Raw genomic sequence first — 17,368 nt, forward strand, 5'->3', positions numbered from 1 at the left:
AAAACGTAATAATCTGAAAATATAAGTTTAAAAACAGAAAATTCAACATGGTGAAATAGTGACAGGCCAGTATAAAAGCAAATGTAATGACCCCAGACAAGTATTTTGCTTAAATCTAGAAATCCTTTGTACCTTTCCAGAGTGATTATGGCGGACAGAGGGCAGTTTCTTTGAAGTATTGAGCTTTCTGTGGGGTCCGAACACTCCAAACAGCAGGCTGCATTTGAGATTCTCTTTAATGGTAATAACAGTGTTGCTTTTGTGCGGCAACATGTACTGAAAAAAGCTTGTATTGATCCTTTGGATTTTCCAAGTTAATAGGTAAAATGTTTGCTTGAAGAAAAAGCAGACATCTTTTGTTATTTATGAACATGAGCCTAGCTTGCAGAACTTACAAAACAAAAGGGAGAAAAGGATTCTATTTTGACATAGACAACTTGAAGTCTTGTGGATAATGAACTAAGAAAAGCATTGTAAGTAAACAATCACTGTACTTTTGATTGAAACATTTTAGAAATCCAGTCTTCCAAGGAGCCGTGAAAACACTAAATTAAAAACAAAGATTCCGTTAATTGGTCATTTGCCATTTGAAGTGTACCCTGACCAAACCCTTGTCCAAACATATCCATTCTTATCCTGAATTGAGAGTGGACTGAAGCAACAAAGGATTCATTTAAATAATGACCGTGCCAAATATTTTCCTTAAGAAATAGAAGACATCAATCTAAGAATTAATGTTATTTATTTATACTAGTCCTTAGAGCACAGATTAATAAATTGCTTGTCATCCTGTTCATAGAAGACAATGTTTAAACATTTATATTCATAACCTGTGATTTGAATTGACACGATAGCATGAAAAAACCAAGTCCTGAGGCTATTCACTAGAAATCAAGGTAAACCAGCAAAATCCCCTCCATAAACTAGCCAATGATATGTAATTTTCTCTTGGAAGTTGGAGAAGATTTTCTGCTTGGGGAGATGATGTATTTAAGGACATTTTGGCTTTGTTTCCTGTCATCCAGTATTGAGATGAACTTAGGGATTCAATGAGGAACAAGAGAAAATGAAACAACTTATTAGCCATTAGCTTGTTTGTTAAATGTGACTTCCTCATCGATACAATAAATATAATAATATTACCTACCTACCTCACAGGATTGTTGTGAGATTAAATGACTTAATATATGTAAAACGCTGCTGCTGGTAATGCCTAGATGATTCAGAGAGCTCAGTAGGATTTTTTATGAAGGGCATAGGTACCTATATAGCTATATATGTGTATGTATATATCTCCCATTTTGTTTTTGGCCTCGTACACCAGCAGAGATTGCTCCTTTCTTGTTTCTGTAATGACCTGATAAATTCATCTTTACCATAATTGCTTATGTATATCAGGTCAATAATAAGTTCCAGAAAACCATGACAGAAGACTATTATTGGTGTTGTTCAATTCATATGAAGAGGCTTAGCTCTCAGAAGAAATAGATTCTAAATGTCTCTATAGTCTTAAGTAGTTATGAACAAAAATACTTCCTAAATGTTATGTAATTTTTATAGGAATCTTTATTTTTTTCAATCAAACTAAAAAGAAAAGATGAAATTATTAATTATTAATTATTATGAGAGACCAGGATTTACAGGTAGTTCATCAGTCATAAATGAGAAAGGAAATATACCCAGTGTGAAAGAAATATTAACAGAAATTGGAAGTAAGCATTTAGATTTAGTAAAAAGATTCTTAATATGTAAATCACACACAAATAAAGCATTAGACTTTTTATATTTAGTTTTGGCTATTAGTCCAAAAGAAAAGTCCATCTTGATACAAATCTTAAGAAAATTACCGTTTTCAAATTAAAAAAATATTGTGGTTCATTTTATTTTAGTGTAAATACCTTTATATAGGCCATCCTTTTTCAAAAGTCTACATAATATATAAACTGGGATAGAAGTATTAGTTTTATGAAAGAGTCATGTAAATATTTGAAACAAATCTTGAGAGGCAATCATGAAAAGCTCAGATTACGGGGAATTTCTGATACTTTAATTTTCTGGTTAATTTAGGTTTTAAGATGAAACCCCTTTTATATACCAACTTTTGCAATGAAAATCTTTTGTCAGGCATCACTGATTTGCCTTCCATGGTGGGCACAGTGTAGTATGTAATTGAGTTTTTAATGATATATGCTGTATAGTACCTCAGAGTCACAAATCATTGTGTACATACAATAATAATTTCTCAGTGTAAAATTTTAGGAGAATGAGCTGAGTGTGTCCCACTCTCAGGATGTGCATGGAGTTTGCTTTTTGGATCCAACCTATTTTCAAAGTTTTAAAGCCAATGACAGTACATTTTTAAGAGGTACACTGAATTAGATATAAACATACATATGTTATACCTAAGAAATAACTCTTAAAGGTACCTTAATTAAACTTTTTTCACAAATTTGTTTTATTTTACCTAATTTTATTTTTTTGTTTCTTTTCCCCATCTTGTTACTTCAACATATTCAGGGACATTGTAGATTCTATTCCAGTAGGTGTCAGACTTTCCCAATGTGCAGACCACAGAGCCTCAGGAAAGGCAGGCTAATAGGTGCTGTGATGCTTAATTCTATACTTAAACCAGTTGTTCCTGTAAACTGACTGTTTTAGCATTTCCTGAAATAACACATTTTTAAATTAATATTTTGGTATTTAAAGAAACAGAAGGTGTACAAACATTTCTTGTTTAATCACCTAGACTGTATAAGCACTCCTTAAATTCTGGCATGTATCATACAATATGTATGTGTATATTCAGCAGCAATTTAGTGAGTAGAAATATCAAAGAAATAAAAAAGGAAACGATTCATGAGAAAAAACTGAGATACAGAATATACTTTAGTATGTTCACTGGCAGTAATGTAGTAGATACATTTATTTCTCAAGGACATAAAAAATACTCTTTAATATAATGGTGTGTTCCTTTTTAGAATTTAACAGCATGTGAGAATAATCCCCTTGGATGCTACTAGGCCACTGATAAGAACTTTGCCAACTACACACGATAAAGCCTGAATGTTTGTGTCCCCCCAAAATTCATTTGTTGACATCCAAATTCCCATTATGATAATATTGAGAGACGGGGATTTTGGGAGGTGGCTAGGTATAAGGGATTAGTGCCCTTATAAAAGTGGCCCTAGAGAGATCCCTCATGCCTTCCACAATGTGGGAGTACAATGAGAAGTCGGGAATCTGAAAAAGGCCATGCTGGCAACCCGTTCCTGGGTTTCCAGCTTCCAGAACTGTGAGAAATAAATTTCTGTTGTTTATAAGGAACCCAGTCGCTCATTTTGTTATAACAGCCTGAATGGACTAAGATGGCATCTGAATTTAATTGACCAGAGTTTTCATATTTAAAACCTCATAATTTACAGAATTAAGCAGAAAAATGCATATTACGATAGGCAGCAGAGTTAATTTAATGGTTAGTTTTTGTAATTTTAAACCATTAAATTTTAAAATTTAAATTTTCTATTACAAGTGGTTTAATAAAAGACTTGTAGAATTTATCATGTTAGACATTAGAAATAAGAATTCATTTAACTTGAGCCACCTATTTGTACATAAAGCAAGTTATATAGCTTATAGAAAGAATAAACAAGTGAAATTCTAAAATAAATAAAGTCAAGAAACTCAGCAAATATAGTATTCATCTTGTTTCATATTCAACTTTTCCCTTCTGGCCCTTTCATTAACATTTTACCATATTTATGGCTATTCTATATGCAAAATCAAATACAATGACAAACAAGTAAGTGGGAAACTCTCTGGAAGAGCTCTGATTTCTGCCCTCTCTCCCTCCTCCCTTTCGTTAAAAAAAGAAAGACAGAAAGAAAGAAAAACTCCTCAATTGAGCATCCATATTTCTATAGTTCTCATATTTCCCAAACTTTTATTTCTAGTCTTTATCTCCACTGTGAACTCCAAATCCATCCAATAATCAGTCATTCCACAGAGTTTTGTGGAGCTCTCTCTATGTGCAGGGGACTATTGTTGGCAGTGAATAGAATAATAATAAGTAAGAAGGTCAAGGGTCCTATTTTCACAGAATGTATTTTGTGGAAAAATATAAAATACACAACTGTCTGCATAAATAGACCCAATAATTTCAAATAAATGCTCTGAAGAAAAAATAAGGGTGATAAGATAAGGATGGCAACTTTCCATTGGGTGGTCGGAGAAGGTCTACTTGAGGGAGGGACATTAAAGCTCAAATTGCATAAGAAAAGGAGTCATTTGTCTAAATGCTGAGGGAAGAGCATTCTCTCAAGAGCAAACAGGAGTTTCCTTGAGATATGTATTAACTTGACATGGTCAGTAACCAGGAGGAAGGCCAGTGTGGCTGGAGGAGATTGAGTGGAGTGAGCTTGGAGCATGGTAGAAAATGAGATCATAAAGATAGGCAGGGGTCATGTCAAGCAGGACCCTGTGTGCATGGTAAGGATTTAGGATTTTACTCTAAATGTATTGGAAAGCTACTAAGTGATTTTGAGCATGTGAGCAAAATACTAAATTTCACAGGTTTTAAAACATCTCTGAAATCAAGAATATATTTTGAAATCAATGATATATTTTAGTCACTACTAGTCAGACAGTAGTTTTTGTCATTGCCTTAGAAATGTCTTAACCAGTTTCACTTATATCTTCATTTCAAGGAGGCAAAAGTGATATAAAAACTCTGAGATAAATCTGAACACTTTAAATAACGTCATACTTTCTGATTAGTACCTAAAATCACATCACAATAGATGAAGTCTTACATCCAATGAAACGCATTAACCTGAATTAAAGTTTAAATACCTTAAATGTATACAATATTCTATGTCCAAAGTATTCAATAAAAAAAAGTTTGAAAGATCTCACACGTGTAGAGGCAAGAGTGGAAACGTGGACAAGTTAGAAGACTAAGTAGTAGATAATGGTGGCTGAGAATAACATGGTGTGGTGAAGGTGGAGAGAAGCTGGCAGATTTGGGGGATATTGGAGGGAACACCAAGAAGACTTCTTGATTGATTATATAAAGGACAGGAGAGAAAAAGTGTAAAGTGTATACCCAAGGTTTCTAGTTATGGAACTAGCCGTTCACTGAGATGAAGATTCAAGTACGTGTGTGCAGGGGTTGGGATTGTGAGAGAAGTTAGGTAGGCAGTTAATGCCTATCAATATCTCGTTTCACCTACTATCCTCTCAGGGAAAGCTCATAACCTCCAGGGTGACCACTCATTCTGTTATGTACTCTCATAAACTTCGTTCAGAATGTTTGTTCATCACCATTTTGATTCAGCATCAGCATTTGTGATGTACTGTTTTTCCTCCCCATGCCCTTTTCCCACTGGACTGCAGATTCCATGAGGACAGAACAGGTGGGAGTTTGTCTTCACTGTTTTACCCTCAGCACAAGCACAATGCTCGGGACATATTAGGTCCTCAGCAAATATTGGTTCAATACCTAAAAGCATTAATTCCAATTTCTTCTTTTTATCCTGCCTGTTTCAAAGTGCTTGGTCACTGACCAACACCCACTGTTCCAGACAGGAAACCACAGCTCTGGTGTAGCCAGGAGTTCCTGTGGTGGTAAGATGAGGGAAAGTACAAGATAAGACAAAAATATGCCAGAAAAATTCTATTGACAGAAGTATTCCTTTTACATAGAACCACTATAAAATTCCAAAAATAGTAAGAAAAAAACCCAAAACCTAAGATGAGTTTATCCCAAGTCAACAAGGTTTTATTATACAGAAATATTTCTTTGGGAAGGATTCATCTATACATTCACATATAGATCCATAAACTTTACATTCAGCTTGTTAAATACTGTATACTTATTGTAAACCAAACACTTTACTAGCACTGGAAATCTGTCCCTAAACGCAAGGAGATCACAAGTTCACTGTAATTATAACATACCATTGTAAGTGCGGTGATAGAAGAATTCGAAGAGAGGTATGTGAACAGTTAGAAGGGCCACATAACTGAGCCTGAGAAAGCTTCCTGGAGGTATTATTATCAGGTGTAAAAGAAGTAGGTGATGGGAAAAGAAGACCATGCTAGCCAGAGGGACAAACAGGGAACAAAGATAGGTTTAACAAACAGCATATAGTGGACTAGAAAACTACAAATTTTCATGGCCAGAAAGTCACAGAAGATGAGGCTGGGGAAGTAGGCAGGAGCCAGATCAAGGATGGCGTTGTATGACCGACTAGGAATGAAATCTGGAATTTATTCTGGAGGCAAAGAATAGCCTCTGAAGCCTAAGAAGTGGGGAAAGAAACTGGCCACTTGTATTTTCCCAGTTGGGATAATAGACTGTATTTGCTGAAGGAGTATAATGTACGGATTGAGAGCTACGTCTCTGAAGCCAGCCAGCCTGGGTTTGAATTTTTGTCCTGGGATTTACTAGCTAAGTGACCCTAGTTAATTTTCTTAACCTCTCTATAATGAAATAGTAACAGAATCTTCTTCATGGAATTATGGTTATGATTAAAGGATTGAAAATATGCGAGTGTGTGTGTGTATGTGTGTGTGTGTGTGTATATATATATATATATATATATATATATATATATATATATATATACACACACATACACACACACACTCAGAATAGTACAGTACTAGGAAAAATGCCGTAAAGTGTTTGCTATTATTATTATTTGCTAATCAAACAAAAATATGAAAGACCTCTTTTGACCTTACCAAGGCTTCTTTGCATCAGCACTGTGGCCATAATAGACGGACCTAAGTTTTCTCTAATACCATTATCAATTGCATGGCTAATGAGTAAGAAGTCTGGGACTTAATGAAGTATTACTTAATGAATGAATACATAATGAAAAGTATTACCAGGACTTCCCTGGTGGTGCAGTGGTTAGGAATCTGCCTGCCAATGCAGGGGACACGGGTTCGAGCCCTGGTCCGGGAAGATCCCACATGCCGCGGAGCAACTAAGCGCGTGCACCACAACTACTGAGCCTGCGCTCTAGAGCCCGCGAGCCACAACTACTGAGCCCACATGCCACAGCTATTGAAGCCCATGTGCTCTAGAGCCCGTGCTCCACAACAAGAGAAGCCACTGCAATGAGAAGCCCGCGCACCGCAACAAAGAGCAGCCCCTGCTCGCAGCAACTAGAGAAAGCCCGTGCACAGCAACAAAGACCCAATGCAGCCAAAAATAAATAAATTTATAAAAGAAAAGAAAAGTATTACCAAAGAGAACCTTAGCTCTCTAGGACCTCAGGATGTAGAATCTCTAAGTACAGTTAGTTCTTTTCTCTAGAAATAATTTAAGATTTTTTTCATTGGAAAATGCATGGGATGGAGTTCTGCTCAGCAAGTTACACCTTTAATATCTTGTTTCCTCCTAACATATAATGAATTTTTAAAAATCTGAGATATGTTGGTGCTTTCTTTTTACATAACACATTCCTTGGGAGCAGGAATTATTTTTATTTGAAAAATTCTATGTTTCCCCCGAGACCAGCAATGTATAAACAGTCATCAAATAAGTAAGGGTTCATAAGCTTTGACAGTGAGGTTTTTGGATAAAACAACTAGCATTTATTTAAAAACTAGTATTCATCAAATTATCAATTACTAGTTCTAATTATGAAACAACCATATGCCACTTTCTATATGCTATGTAAAATTTAATTGGTATTTTACTTTCAACTGTTCCCTTCTTTTGGTTATATTTACTAGTCTATTGGAAAATCCCTTTATAATAACATCTCTAAAAGGTTCAAATCATTTCCTATGAATAACTAAGATTTCTATATAATTGGTTTAAAAAATTAAATCATAGTCTAACAAAATATGATTAAGAGAAATGATCTTATACATGACTCAGAAAAGACTCTCAATAAATTACATTTTTTACTTAATAGACCACATTCTGTTGTTCCTAAACATGAGAAAGTTTAATTTATATCTGTTAAAATGTCTGTTTTAGGCAGTCTATCTATCCTAAGTTGAACATTTTGTAATCTGTAGCATTTGTTTTTACAGTAAATTGGCATGTTCCAAATTCCACCATGTTAATAAGTTTTTATAAAATCAACTTTAGTTTCATGTTTTAAAAAATTCCATAACCTTTGAAATACAGTGAAAAATGGATTTGAATAATAAAGAATACATAAATACAAATCTATTGGCTTATATGCTTCCCAGTGTCTCATGTTTATATCAACAACAGTGTTAACACAATGCCTTTCATAGCAGGTGTCAGTTGCTATTATTAACTCGAATTATTTTTTATAGTCAGGTGTTTAACTTTGAACGTTAAATGAACAGAACATTGACATGCATTTTCCAGGGTTTTGTTTTTGTTTTTTGGTCCTTTTGAAAGACTTCTTTAATGATACTCTTTTAAGCTTTGTTTTATTATTTTGCTTCAACAATTCAAATTGAATTTTCTCTAATTTTAAATCAAAATCAATTTGAAAAATTGGCCTTTCTAGTCAACACATTCATAATGATGGCATAATTTAGTATAATGGTACTAGTAAAATATGACTTGTTGAGTACCTATTCTGTGAGAAGTGTGTGTCTAAGCACATCTCATTAATTTGAATCTTGCACGACAGCCCTGCAAAGTTGGTATTTTTATCTGTACTCGTTATACCATATCTGTATTTTACAAATGAAGAAACTGAGATTCAGGGACATCAATTGACTTGCTCAAGTCAAGGATCTAGACAGTACTGGAGCCAGGATTCCAACCTAGCTCTGCTTAGTTTGAGCTTGATAACCATATACTTTCCACAGCACAGGCTGTTTCAGTTTTTAAATCTGTTCACACCTTAACAGTAATGACATTTTTTCTTTCATGGTGTGCGTGTAGTTCTGAGCACAACCAACATACCCTTGATCTGAATTAACTAACAGTCACTGTGAGGTTACATTGTTTGTTACCGACTATCCCCAGTTAAAGCACCTCTATTAGTAACTTCAACCACTTCAATTAAAATAAATTGCTGTGTTTTGTTTGTTCATCTTTTCCCTTTTAGATAAGGTAACACTTAATTACCTCACCTAACTGAAATATGATCTGGTTTCATCTTGGACATGAAATCCTTTTCTGGAAGTGAGACAACTGTTAGCTTGCAATCTTATAAACCTTATAGTTAGAAAGAAAAAAAAAAAAGAATGTTTCTTACTTTCCTCTAGTTGTTTCAAAGCTTGATTTTTGGTAGCTGGTTCTTTGGCTTCCAGGGCTGTCCCCTCTGCTGAGGTACGTTTCCCGTGGGGATCGATTTCCCACGCCTCTATCCGTGTTTAGAGAAATGGCTTGTTCATTCGACTTTCTGGCAAAGCTCTGAAGAAATTTCAGGGTGGAGTTGGAAAGGATCACTGACTCTGCTTTAGGACTGAACCTGATGCTTGATTTGGTTGGGAGGGCAAGGGTTTGTAACTTCAGTACCACTTCTGTCTTCCCTGTGGGTGTGAGAGTTTGGTTTTTCACACGCTCGGGAGATGCACTTGTCTCTGAGGGAAGCAGTGTTGATTTCAGAAGACTCTCTTCGGAAGTGCTTACCTCGGGAGCTGTGGCCATCTCCACTGATGTGATCTGGGTGGTTGGCAGCACCTGAAGACTTTGTATTTTGCTTAGAGGAACCGGAGCAGAGGTCTGGGAGTTCCGGGAGTTCTCATCCTCGGGTGTAGTCCAAGTATGTGTAGTGTTGTTATGCCCAATCCCCCCACTCCATAAACTAGAAAGCAGGATGAATAGCCTTGCTCCTTTCATTTCAGTAGTTTGAAGCTAGAAAGCTTATGTGAAATTGGGAGGGGGATAAAGTCCTTCTAGCCTTTTCGATGGCTGCTTCCACACTGAATCTGCTAAGACAGAGCTTTGCCAATTTGAGATGTGTAGAGGAAACAGGTTTCTGTGTTTCGTAATGGACTCAGGAAGTTTGATTTCCTGTTTCTGTAGGTTCTGGGTGATCTGTGACCTCTGGTAGGATGATCTATGGAAGCAGTGAAGGGTGTCTGACGAAGCTAAGTGTAAATGGAAAAACACAGGCAATTATTATCAGGAAAACCCATGAGAGAAACATGAAGTAACTTTCCTTTCCTAGGTTCACTCATATTTCATGTGTTGCTGATTTTGAAGAGAAATTTCACGTTGATAATGGAATTTTGTTTGGATGGGCTGAATCAAGGAGTTTAACATTTTTTTTCTGCTATACAAGGAACTTGAGAAAAAGTTTTGTGATGCTTCCTTTCCACTGGGCCCCATCCAGAGAACCACATTTTGTTCAAGGACATATACGCATGTACACATGTAAACAAAAACTCATCTGCAATGTCTCTGCTCTTTCACACATCACAGGCTGAATTGTGAAAAAAAAAAAAAAAAAAATATATATATATATATCTCCCTGTTTTTATATATACACTTCAGCTGTGGCATTATTTGAAGTTAATCTCAATGATGATAATAAAAAAGAAAAGCATAAATTATTGAATTATGTGAGTATACAAGAAAATCACTTTAAATTATGATCTCCAAATTTCTATTAGAACCAATTAATGGAATGAATAATCAGAAATTTACTTCCTCTATTTTCTAATCCTTATCTTCTAGTGGTTGGGGGTGATTAGTATTTTACCACTAAGGAAGGGATGAAGAAAAAGTGGAGTCACATGAAAATAAATTAAACTGGGATCAGTTTTTGTACTTCTTCTGTAGTGAAAAATATAACAGCTGCAGAAAAGAGAGAACTAAATTGATCAAAGGCTTTTCTATGGTTGTTTTCCCAGTAGAGATGCTTCATGGGATTTATGATTTCACTACTCCAACAAATGTCTGATTCTCAGACTTCCATTAAATTCTCTCATCTGTAAAATATTCCACAGCAAACTTTTCAGACATACAAGTAACAAGCTAGAACAGTTCATCCATACATACATTCCTTTCTTCCTTCATTCATTTAGTAATTACCCAAACCCTCAGTCAGCTTTAGTAAGGTACTCGCTTAGGTGCTGAGATTATAAAGCAAGAATATTCTTGGCTATCAATTTGCTCGTGGCCTATATACATTATCTGAAGGCTAGATCTCTGTGTAATTAATCTTTCTGTCAACTTCTATGTGTGGCATTAGGTCCTTGTTAAATATTCAGTCATGGAATGTTTTCTTTCAGAACTGGAAAATTGGAAACCTTGTGACCATTTGGTTATATATTATTGTAGATATATACTCTTGTCTCTAATCCTTGACACAGGACACCGGGGTTTGAAACAAGACCTAGTTTTCCTCTGAACTACTAACTTTTTGGTGTTAATACTCGTTTCTCCCCTTAATCTTTGCCATTCACTTATACAAGCATATTGTCGACATATTAGAGAGTATATAGTATGAGGTTATTTAAACTATGATACACAGTAGTCAGCAGCAACCCCAGTTGACTTTGACATGGAGTACAAAATGTCTGTTTCTCGGATATATCACAGAACAATCCCACAAACTTCGTGTTAGTAAAAGAGCAGAAAGGTCCAGCACAGACAATCCAGGCAGCAATTAGTAAGTAAAAAGAGTGATGAAACTGCATAATTTTCACAACACAAACATGGTTTTCAGTACTAAGAAAAAGACATTACAGCTTCTTAATCTGGAAAAGACACAAGCAACTATCTCTGGCTTAGAGCAGAATAATAGTTAGAAAAATCCAAGTAAAGTATTTCTATTTAGTGTACAATTTTAAATCCATTTTCCTAGATTTAGTAAAAGTCGATGAAGAAACCATCTTGAAAGTTTAAGAAACAACCAGAATAATGACACACGTAGATTTTTTTGCTTCTGTGATTTGAAAAAAACATCTTGATCCTGTTTAGGACAAGTGAACTTGAGTGGTAAAGGGTCACTCATTGGATCTATAAGTGATAACAAAAGGCTCTCAAATGATAATAAAAACTGAACTGAGCTAAGCAATTCATTCCTCCTCCCGTAAGGTATTGACCAATAATGATTTTAGTTACTCTTACCCTAGCTTACAAGTGACCTTGCAATCAAAAGCCTAAAGGTTCTGTATCTCATTATCAATTCACTAAGCCATCTTGTGCCGTAACTCCCCAGAGAGTCCCCAGCTCATCTGATGGTTTTAGATGTACGGATCATCCCTTAACTGGAGACATAATTTATATCTGTACTTCAGAAACTGTCAGAGAAACTGCTTTCTGAGACTCATTAATACTTATCAAATAACAGTTAAAAAATAATATTCCTGGGATTATTGCCTAAAGAATACTCAATCATTTTTCTAACTACTCTAAATAGTATCCTTGGATTAAACTATATCATCAGATTTTTATATACCTGGACCCCATCATTCTGCTACATCCCTGTGCCTGCTAAATTTTTTATATTAAATTATGTTTTACCCTATTGCCTTTTTTTTCCCACTGAGTAATTTATAAGAAAGAAACTATGAAACTCATTATATTATGTGCTATCAAGAGGTTTTTATGTCATTTTTCATTGTACCATAAACAAAAGATTGAATACGTATTGCAGAAGTGGTTCTCTCTAGGTGATGATATAATGGGTTTATTTCAGTTTTCTTTTTCTTATGTATTATTATTATTTTTTAAAATAAATTTATTTATTTATTTATTTTTGGCTGCATTGGGTCTTTGTTGCTGTGCGCGGGCTTTCTCTAGTTGTGGCAAACAGGGGCTACTCTTCGTTGTGGTGCACGGGCTTCTGATTGCGGTGGCTTCTCTTGTTGCAGAGCACGGGCTCTAAGTGCGCAGGCTTCAATAGTTGTGGTGTACGGGCTTGGTAGTTGTGGCTCGTGGGCTCTAGAGCGCAGGCTCAGTAGTTGTGGCGCACAGGCTTAGCTGCTCCACGGCATGTGGGATCTTCCGGACCAGGGCTCGAACCTGTGTCTCCTGCATTGGCAGGTGGATTCTTAACCACTGCACCACCAGGGAAGCCCTCTAATGTATTATTATTTAATTTATTATACATTATTATTTTAGTCTTCTAATCATAAGAAAAAACAAAAATGTTATTAAGTTGAAACAAAAATATAAATATGAGTTAAAAGAGAATCTTAGATTAAGGATTTCATGGTTTGTAGATGGTGCCATGTATTATTTAAAGCCATTTTTATGGCTGCAAGAGTTATTATCCTTTGTAAAATATTGAGAGTAAGGAATAACTTCCACTAGATTAATAGGACTTCTTAGCAGCTTCTTTCTTTCTTTCTTACATGAGAAATTATTATTTTCTTAAAATAGTATGAAACTTCTAAAATAATAATTCACTACAGCCCTTCTCCATAAATTGTCACTGTCAAAAGATAATTGCAGAAAACAATGCTCTAAGCTTTTTTCAATTTTATGTTGGTTGAAAGTATTAAAAACATGTTACATTTATATGTGGACCCGAGGGGGTTATAACCATATGGTAAAAGGGCTGGGGGAAGGACTGAAACAGATTTATATGTGATTTTTTTTAATTTATTTATTTTTGGCTGCGTTGGGTCTTCGTTGCTGCACGTGGGCTTTCTCTATTTGAGGCGAGCGGGGGCTACTCTTCGTTGCAGTGTGCGGGCTTCTCATTGAGGTGGCTTCTCTTGTTGTGGAGTATGGGCTCTAGGCACGCAGGCTTCAGTAGTTGTGTCATGTGGACTCAGGAGTTGTGGCTCACAGGCTCTAGGGCACAGGCTCAGTAGTTGTGGCACACGGGCTTAGTTGCTCCGCGGCATGTGGGATCTTCCTGGACCAGGGCTCAAACCCGCGTCCCCTGCATTGGGAGGCAGATTCTTAACCACTGCACCACTAGGGAAGCCCTATATGTGATTTTGATGAGCTAAGCAATGTGCTAAATAAGTTAAATTTGGCGTATTATTTAATTCTCCTAGTTATGCCAAGTAAGTATCCAACTCTCATTTTACTGAGAGAAAATCAGGCTTAAAGAAGTTAAATAACTTCCTAGGGTAACACACTGGTAATCTATAGATATGTATGTCCAATTCTGGTTCTTTCCACCATCTGAAAATATGCCCCCAAAAGAAATAGTGAACATCTAAGTTTACAAAAATCTAGAGAAAATAATTTTCAAATTATCTTAAATTCATTTTCTCTATTGTTTTTAACTCAATATTTAGCTTTTATTTCACAGCTAAAACATATAGTGAGATAATGCTAATAACATTATGATTTCTATTTATTCAAATTTATGGAATTAGAGGGGAAGCATTGTGTTTATAAGTTTGCTTTTAGTCTAATCTTTACTTTTTATTCTTTTTGGTTGGGTGCCTTTTTCTTTTATTCTTTTTGGTTGGGTGCCTTTTTCAATTTCTGTGCAGTATTGTAAGTGATGACATTGCCTTATCCTTGACAGCACAGATAATATGCTCCTTTCATTTGCTAGATTGGAACCTCCAGGACAGTATAAGACTGCTACATCCCCGGCATCTAGAACAGTGTTTGGTAGGCATTCAATAAATATTTATCAAATACATGAATGGATAAAACTATGAATGTACTTCTATATATCTGTAGTAGCACCTGTCAGAGGTTAGAGAGGAAGATCTATTTCCCCAACTCATAGCCACACAAAAGAAAAAAAAGCAATGTAAATAAACACAAGTACTCCCTTTATGAATACAGCTTCAAAAGGTCTCCTAGAATACCCTTTCAATCAGATTACCTCTTGCAAGTCCTTCCTAAGTAAAACTCAGAAAGCCCATTGTTTCTACCTCATCTGTTTTCAAAGTACATTTGAAACAGCTTATTTTGAAACCATTGCAGATACATGAGGACTATAAAGCAAAGTCTAAGAGCTGTATAATAAAGGGTAATAACAAAGTAGTTATGCCAGAAAAATCTCAGGTGTGCAACAAACTGAAATTAAGAGTAAAATTTAGGTCTAAGTAGACTGGTAGAAAAGGGAATATGGAAGTATAATGAGTCATATAATTCTTAATTTAAATGAGAGAAATGTATTAGTTTGTCAGGAAAAAACACAACATATTTTGTACTAACATAAAAATTTTAACACTATAATTAGGAACATTAAGAACAAATTGATAAAAGATTACCAAATATCCTTCATAAGCAAATGTTTATATTGGTAGGATGCAAAACTATACTATTGTTTATTTTATATTTCTAATTTAAGTAGAGCAGTACACTTGAAAATGTTAATTTAAAAAGCCTTTAAGACTAATTTCTTTTGCACATTTTAGAAATAACATTTTCTTTACCTTCATGAAAGTTATGTCTGGTCATTGAATGATTATCATTAGTGATTTCTGCTTCTGGAACTATGGAATAGACATACTTTTCCCTATTCCTCCTGCTAAGTACATCTAAAAATCCTGAACACTATATGTAAAACAAACATAAGACTCTGAAAGGTGAAGAAAAGAAGGCAGATTGGCTAGGAGACCCAAGGAACAACACAGCATTGGGTTCTCTGGATTTTCTTTTTGCCTCATACCTCCCAGACTGAGTACTGGAGAATTTGGCAAACTAGAAACACCAATGGCATGAACAATAAAAAACCCAAGAAAAGCCAAAGGACCAGAAAACGGTCAACCTAGAAAGACAGAAATCTTATTAGACAATAACTGCTCTACTAGCACAAAATACCACAGAAAGAACTGTGGTGCTGCCCCGTCCCTGCCTGCAAAAGCTGAATGGAGAGCTTAGGCTTCCACACTCACAAGGTTTGTACAAGCAGCCTCAGCCCCCATCCCTTCCCTGGGGTAGTGACAAGAGAAGGCTAACAGAGGAGAACTTAGTCTCCACTAAGTCACTGCCATAACCCTCCACAGGCTGGGTAAAGGGCAAGAGAATAGAAAAGAAATAACTTTGAGGCATGCCAGGTCTTCACTGAGCACACTTCAATGGTCCCCCAAAGGCAGGTGATAAGGCAAAAAGTCAGAGAAATATCTTCCATGGTGTAGAAATCCAGGGGTGGTTCTGGGGAAGAAAGATAACTCATCAGAGATGAAAAAAATAGATTTTTTACTGTAAAGTAGGAGATCTCCCACAGTGTTTTAATCATCTCCTCTTCACTGGTGAGGAAGGAATTCCCACCCTAAGGTTATGGGGGTGGCTGAACACATGACACCCGATACTGGACGAATGAGATTGGTAGCAGTTTATACATATACTCACAGAGCTGGGAAGGAAGACACCACACACCATGCAGGGCGACACAGGGGTTGCACTTGAGAACAGAGCAAAGAGCAAGGAGCTGTAAGAGGCAGGCTGTGTAATATTAAGGGTATAGGTTGCCCCCCCAGCTCTCACTGGCAGATGCAATTGCCTTGTTTGAGTAATTCTACAGGCTGGCAGAGAACTGAAATCCACTACTCAGGGACAAGCAGGAATTGTGTCTGGTCCCCTTGATAAGAAGAATTATTTGGCCAGGGGACCTTATCCGCTGGAGCAGAGTGGGGAAGGGAACTTGTGGTTAGGCCATATGAAACCCTCGGGGTTTCAAATGTCAAGACAGCATATGATAGTAAACCTTAATTTTAGGACTTATAACACACAAAGTTCAGAGAGCTTTTTTCTGTATTGCAAAGAATAAAGGATTCTCTGGAGCTTTGTTTCTGCTCAGATCTTAAGCTTAGTTGAAAGGAAAATACTGATCACGCTCTCAAAGTATTTAAAAACTATAGTGAGTTAAAATAATAAAAGATGCAACAACTCGGTTTAGATTAAACCGAGCTCACTACAAATTGGTGTGACTCAGCCCCCATGCTAGCAGCCTGACAGGAGAAAAGGTATGCCCTTCTCTGAGGTAAATATTATTTACTACAGTTCTTTTACACATAATGCCTCTCAAAAATTATGAGACAAATGAAGAAACAAGAAAATGTGACCCATAGTCAAGAAAGAAAACATCAGTAGAAAAAAATCCAGAAAAGGCTCAGATATTAGATGTATTGACAGAGAATTTAACCTAACTTTGCTAGAATGAGGGAAGCATGTCTGAAAGGGAATTTCAGCAGAGACAAAAACTATAAAGAAAATGGAAATGTTAGAAACAAAAAATATGATATCAGAAATAAAGAATTAATTTGGTAAGCTTAATAGCACTGTGGAAATATCAAAGAAAACAACTGGCTAATTTGAAGACAAGTCAAAAATAAATTGTCCAAACTGAAACACAAAAAAGATAAAGGTGTAGACAAAAGGAACAGTGCCTGAGATCTGTGGAACATTTTCTTATGGTATAACATAGATATAATAGGAATAAATAAAAGAAAAAGAAGAAAAGAAAGAGATTAGGAAAAAAAAATTTAAAAGATAATAGATAAGAATTTTCCAAAATAGGTGAAACACATTAACCCAAACACT

The 17,368-nt window shown here is 35.8% G+C and overlaps 1 protein-coding gene across 1 annotated transcript in view; it reads right to left on the reverse strand.

The window, feature by feature from the left end:
• The window catches only part of MMRN1 (multimerin 1), a gene marked incomplete at both ends in the record, with an annotated part of 63,984 nt that extends 54,194 nt beyond the window's left edge, over window positions 1-9,790 (reverse strand). Inside the window, one exon of the mRNA XM_079704757.1 lies at window positions 9,204-9,790. Coding sequence (XP_079560883.1) covers window positions 9,204-9,790 — 587 coding nt within the window. The remainder of the gene's footprint in view (window positions 1-9,203) is intronic.
• Between the last annotated feature and the right edge of the window lie 7,578 nt (window positions 9,791-17,368).

The sequence above is a fragment of the Hyperoodon ampullatus genome (genome assembly GCF_949752795.1).
Source record: "Hyperoodon ampullatus genome assembly, chromosome: 1".
Lineage (NCBI taxonomy): Eukaryota > Metazoa > Chordata > Mammalia > Artiodactyla > Ziphiidae > Hyperoodon > Hyperoodon ampullatus.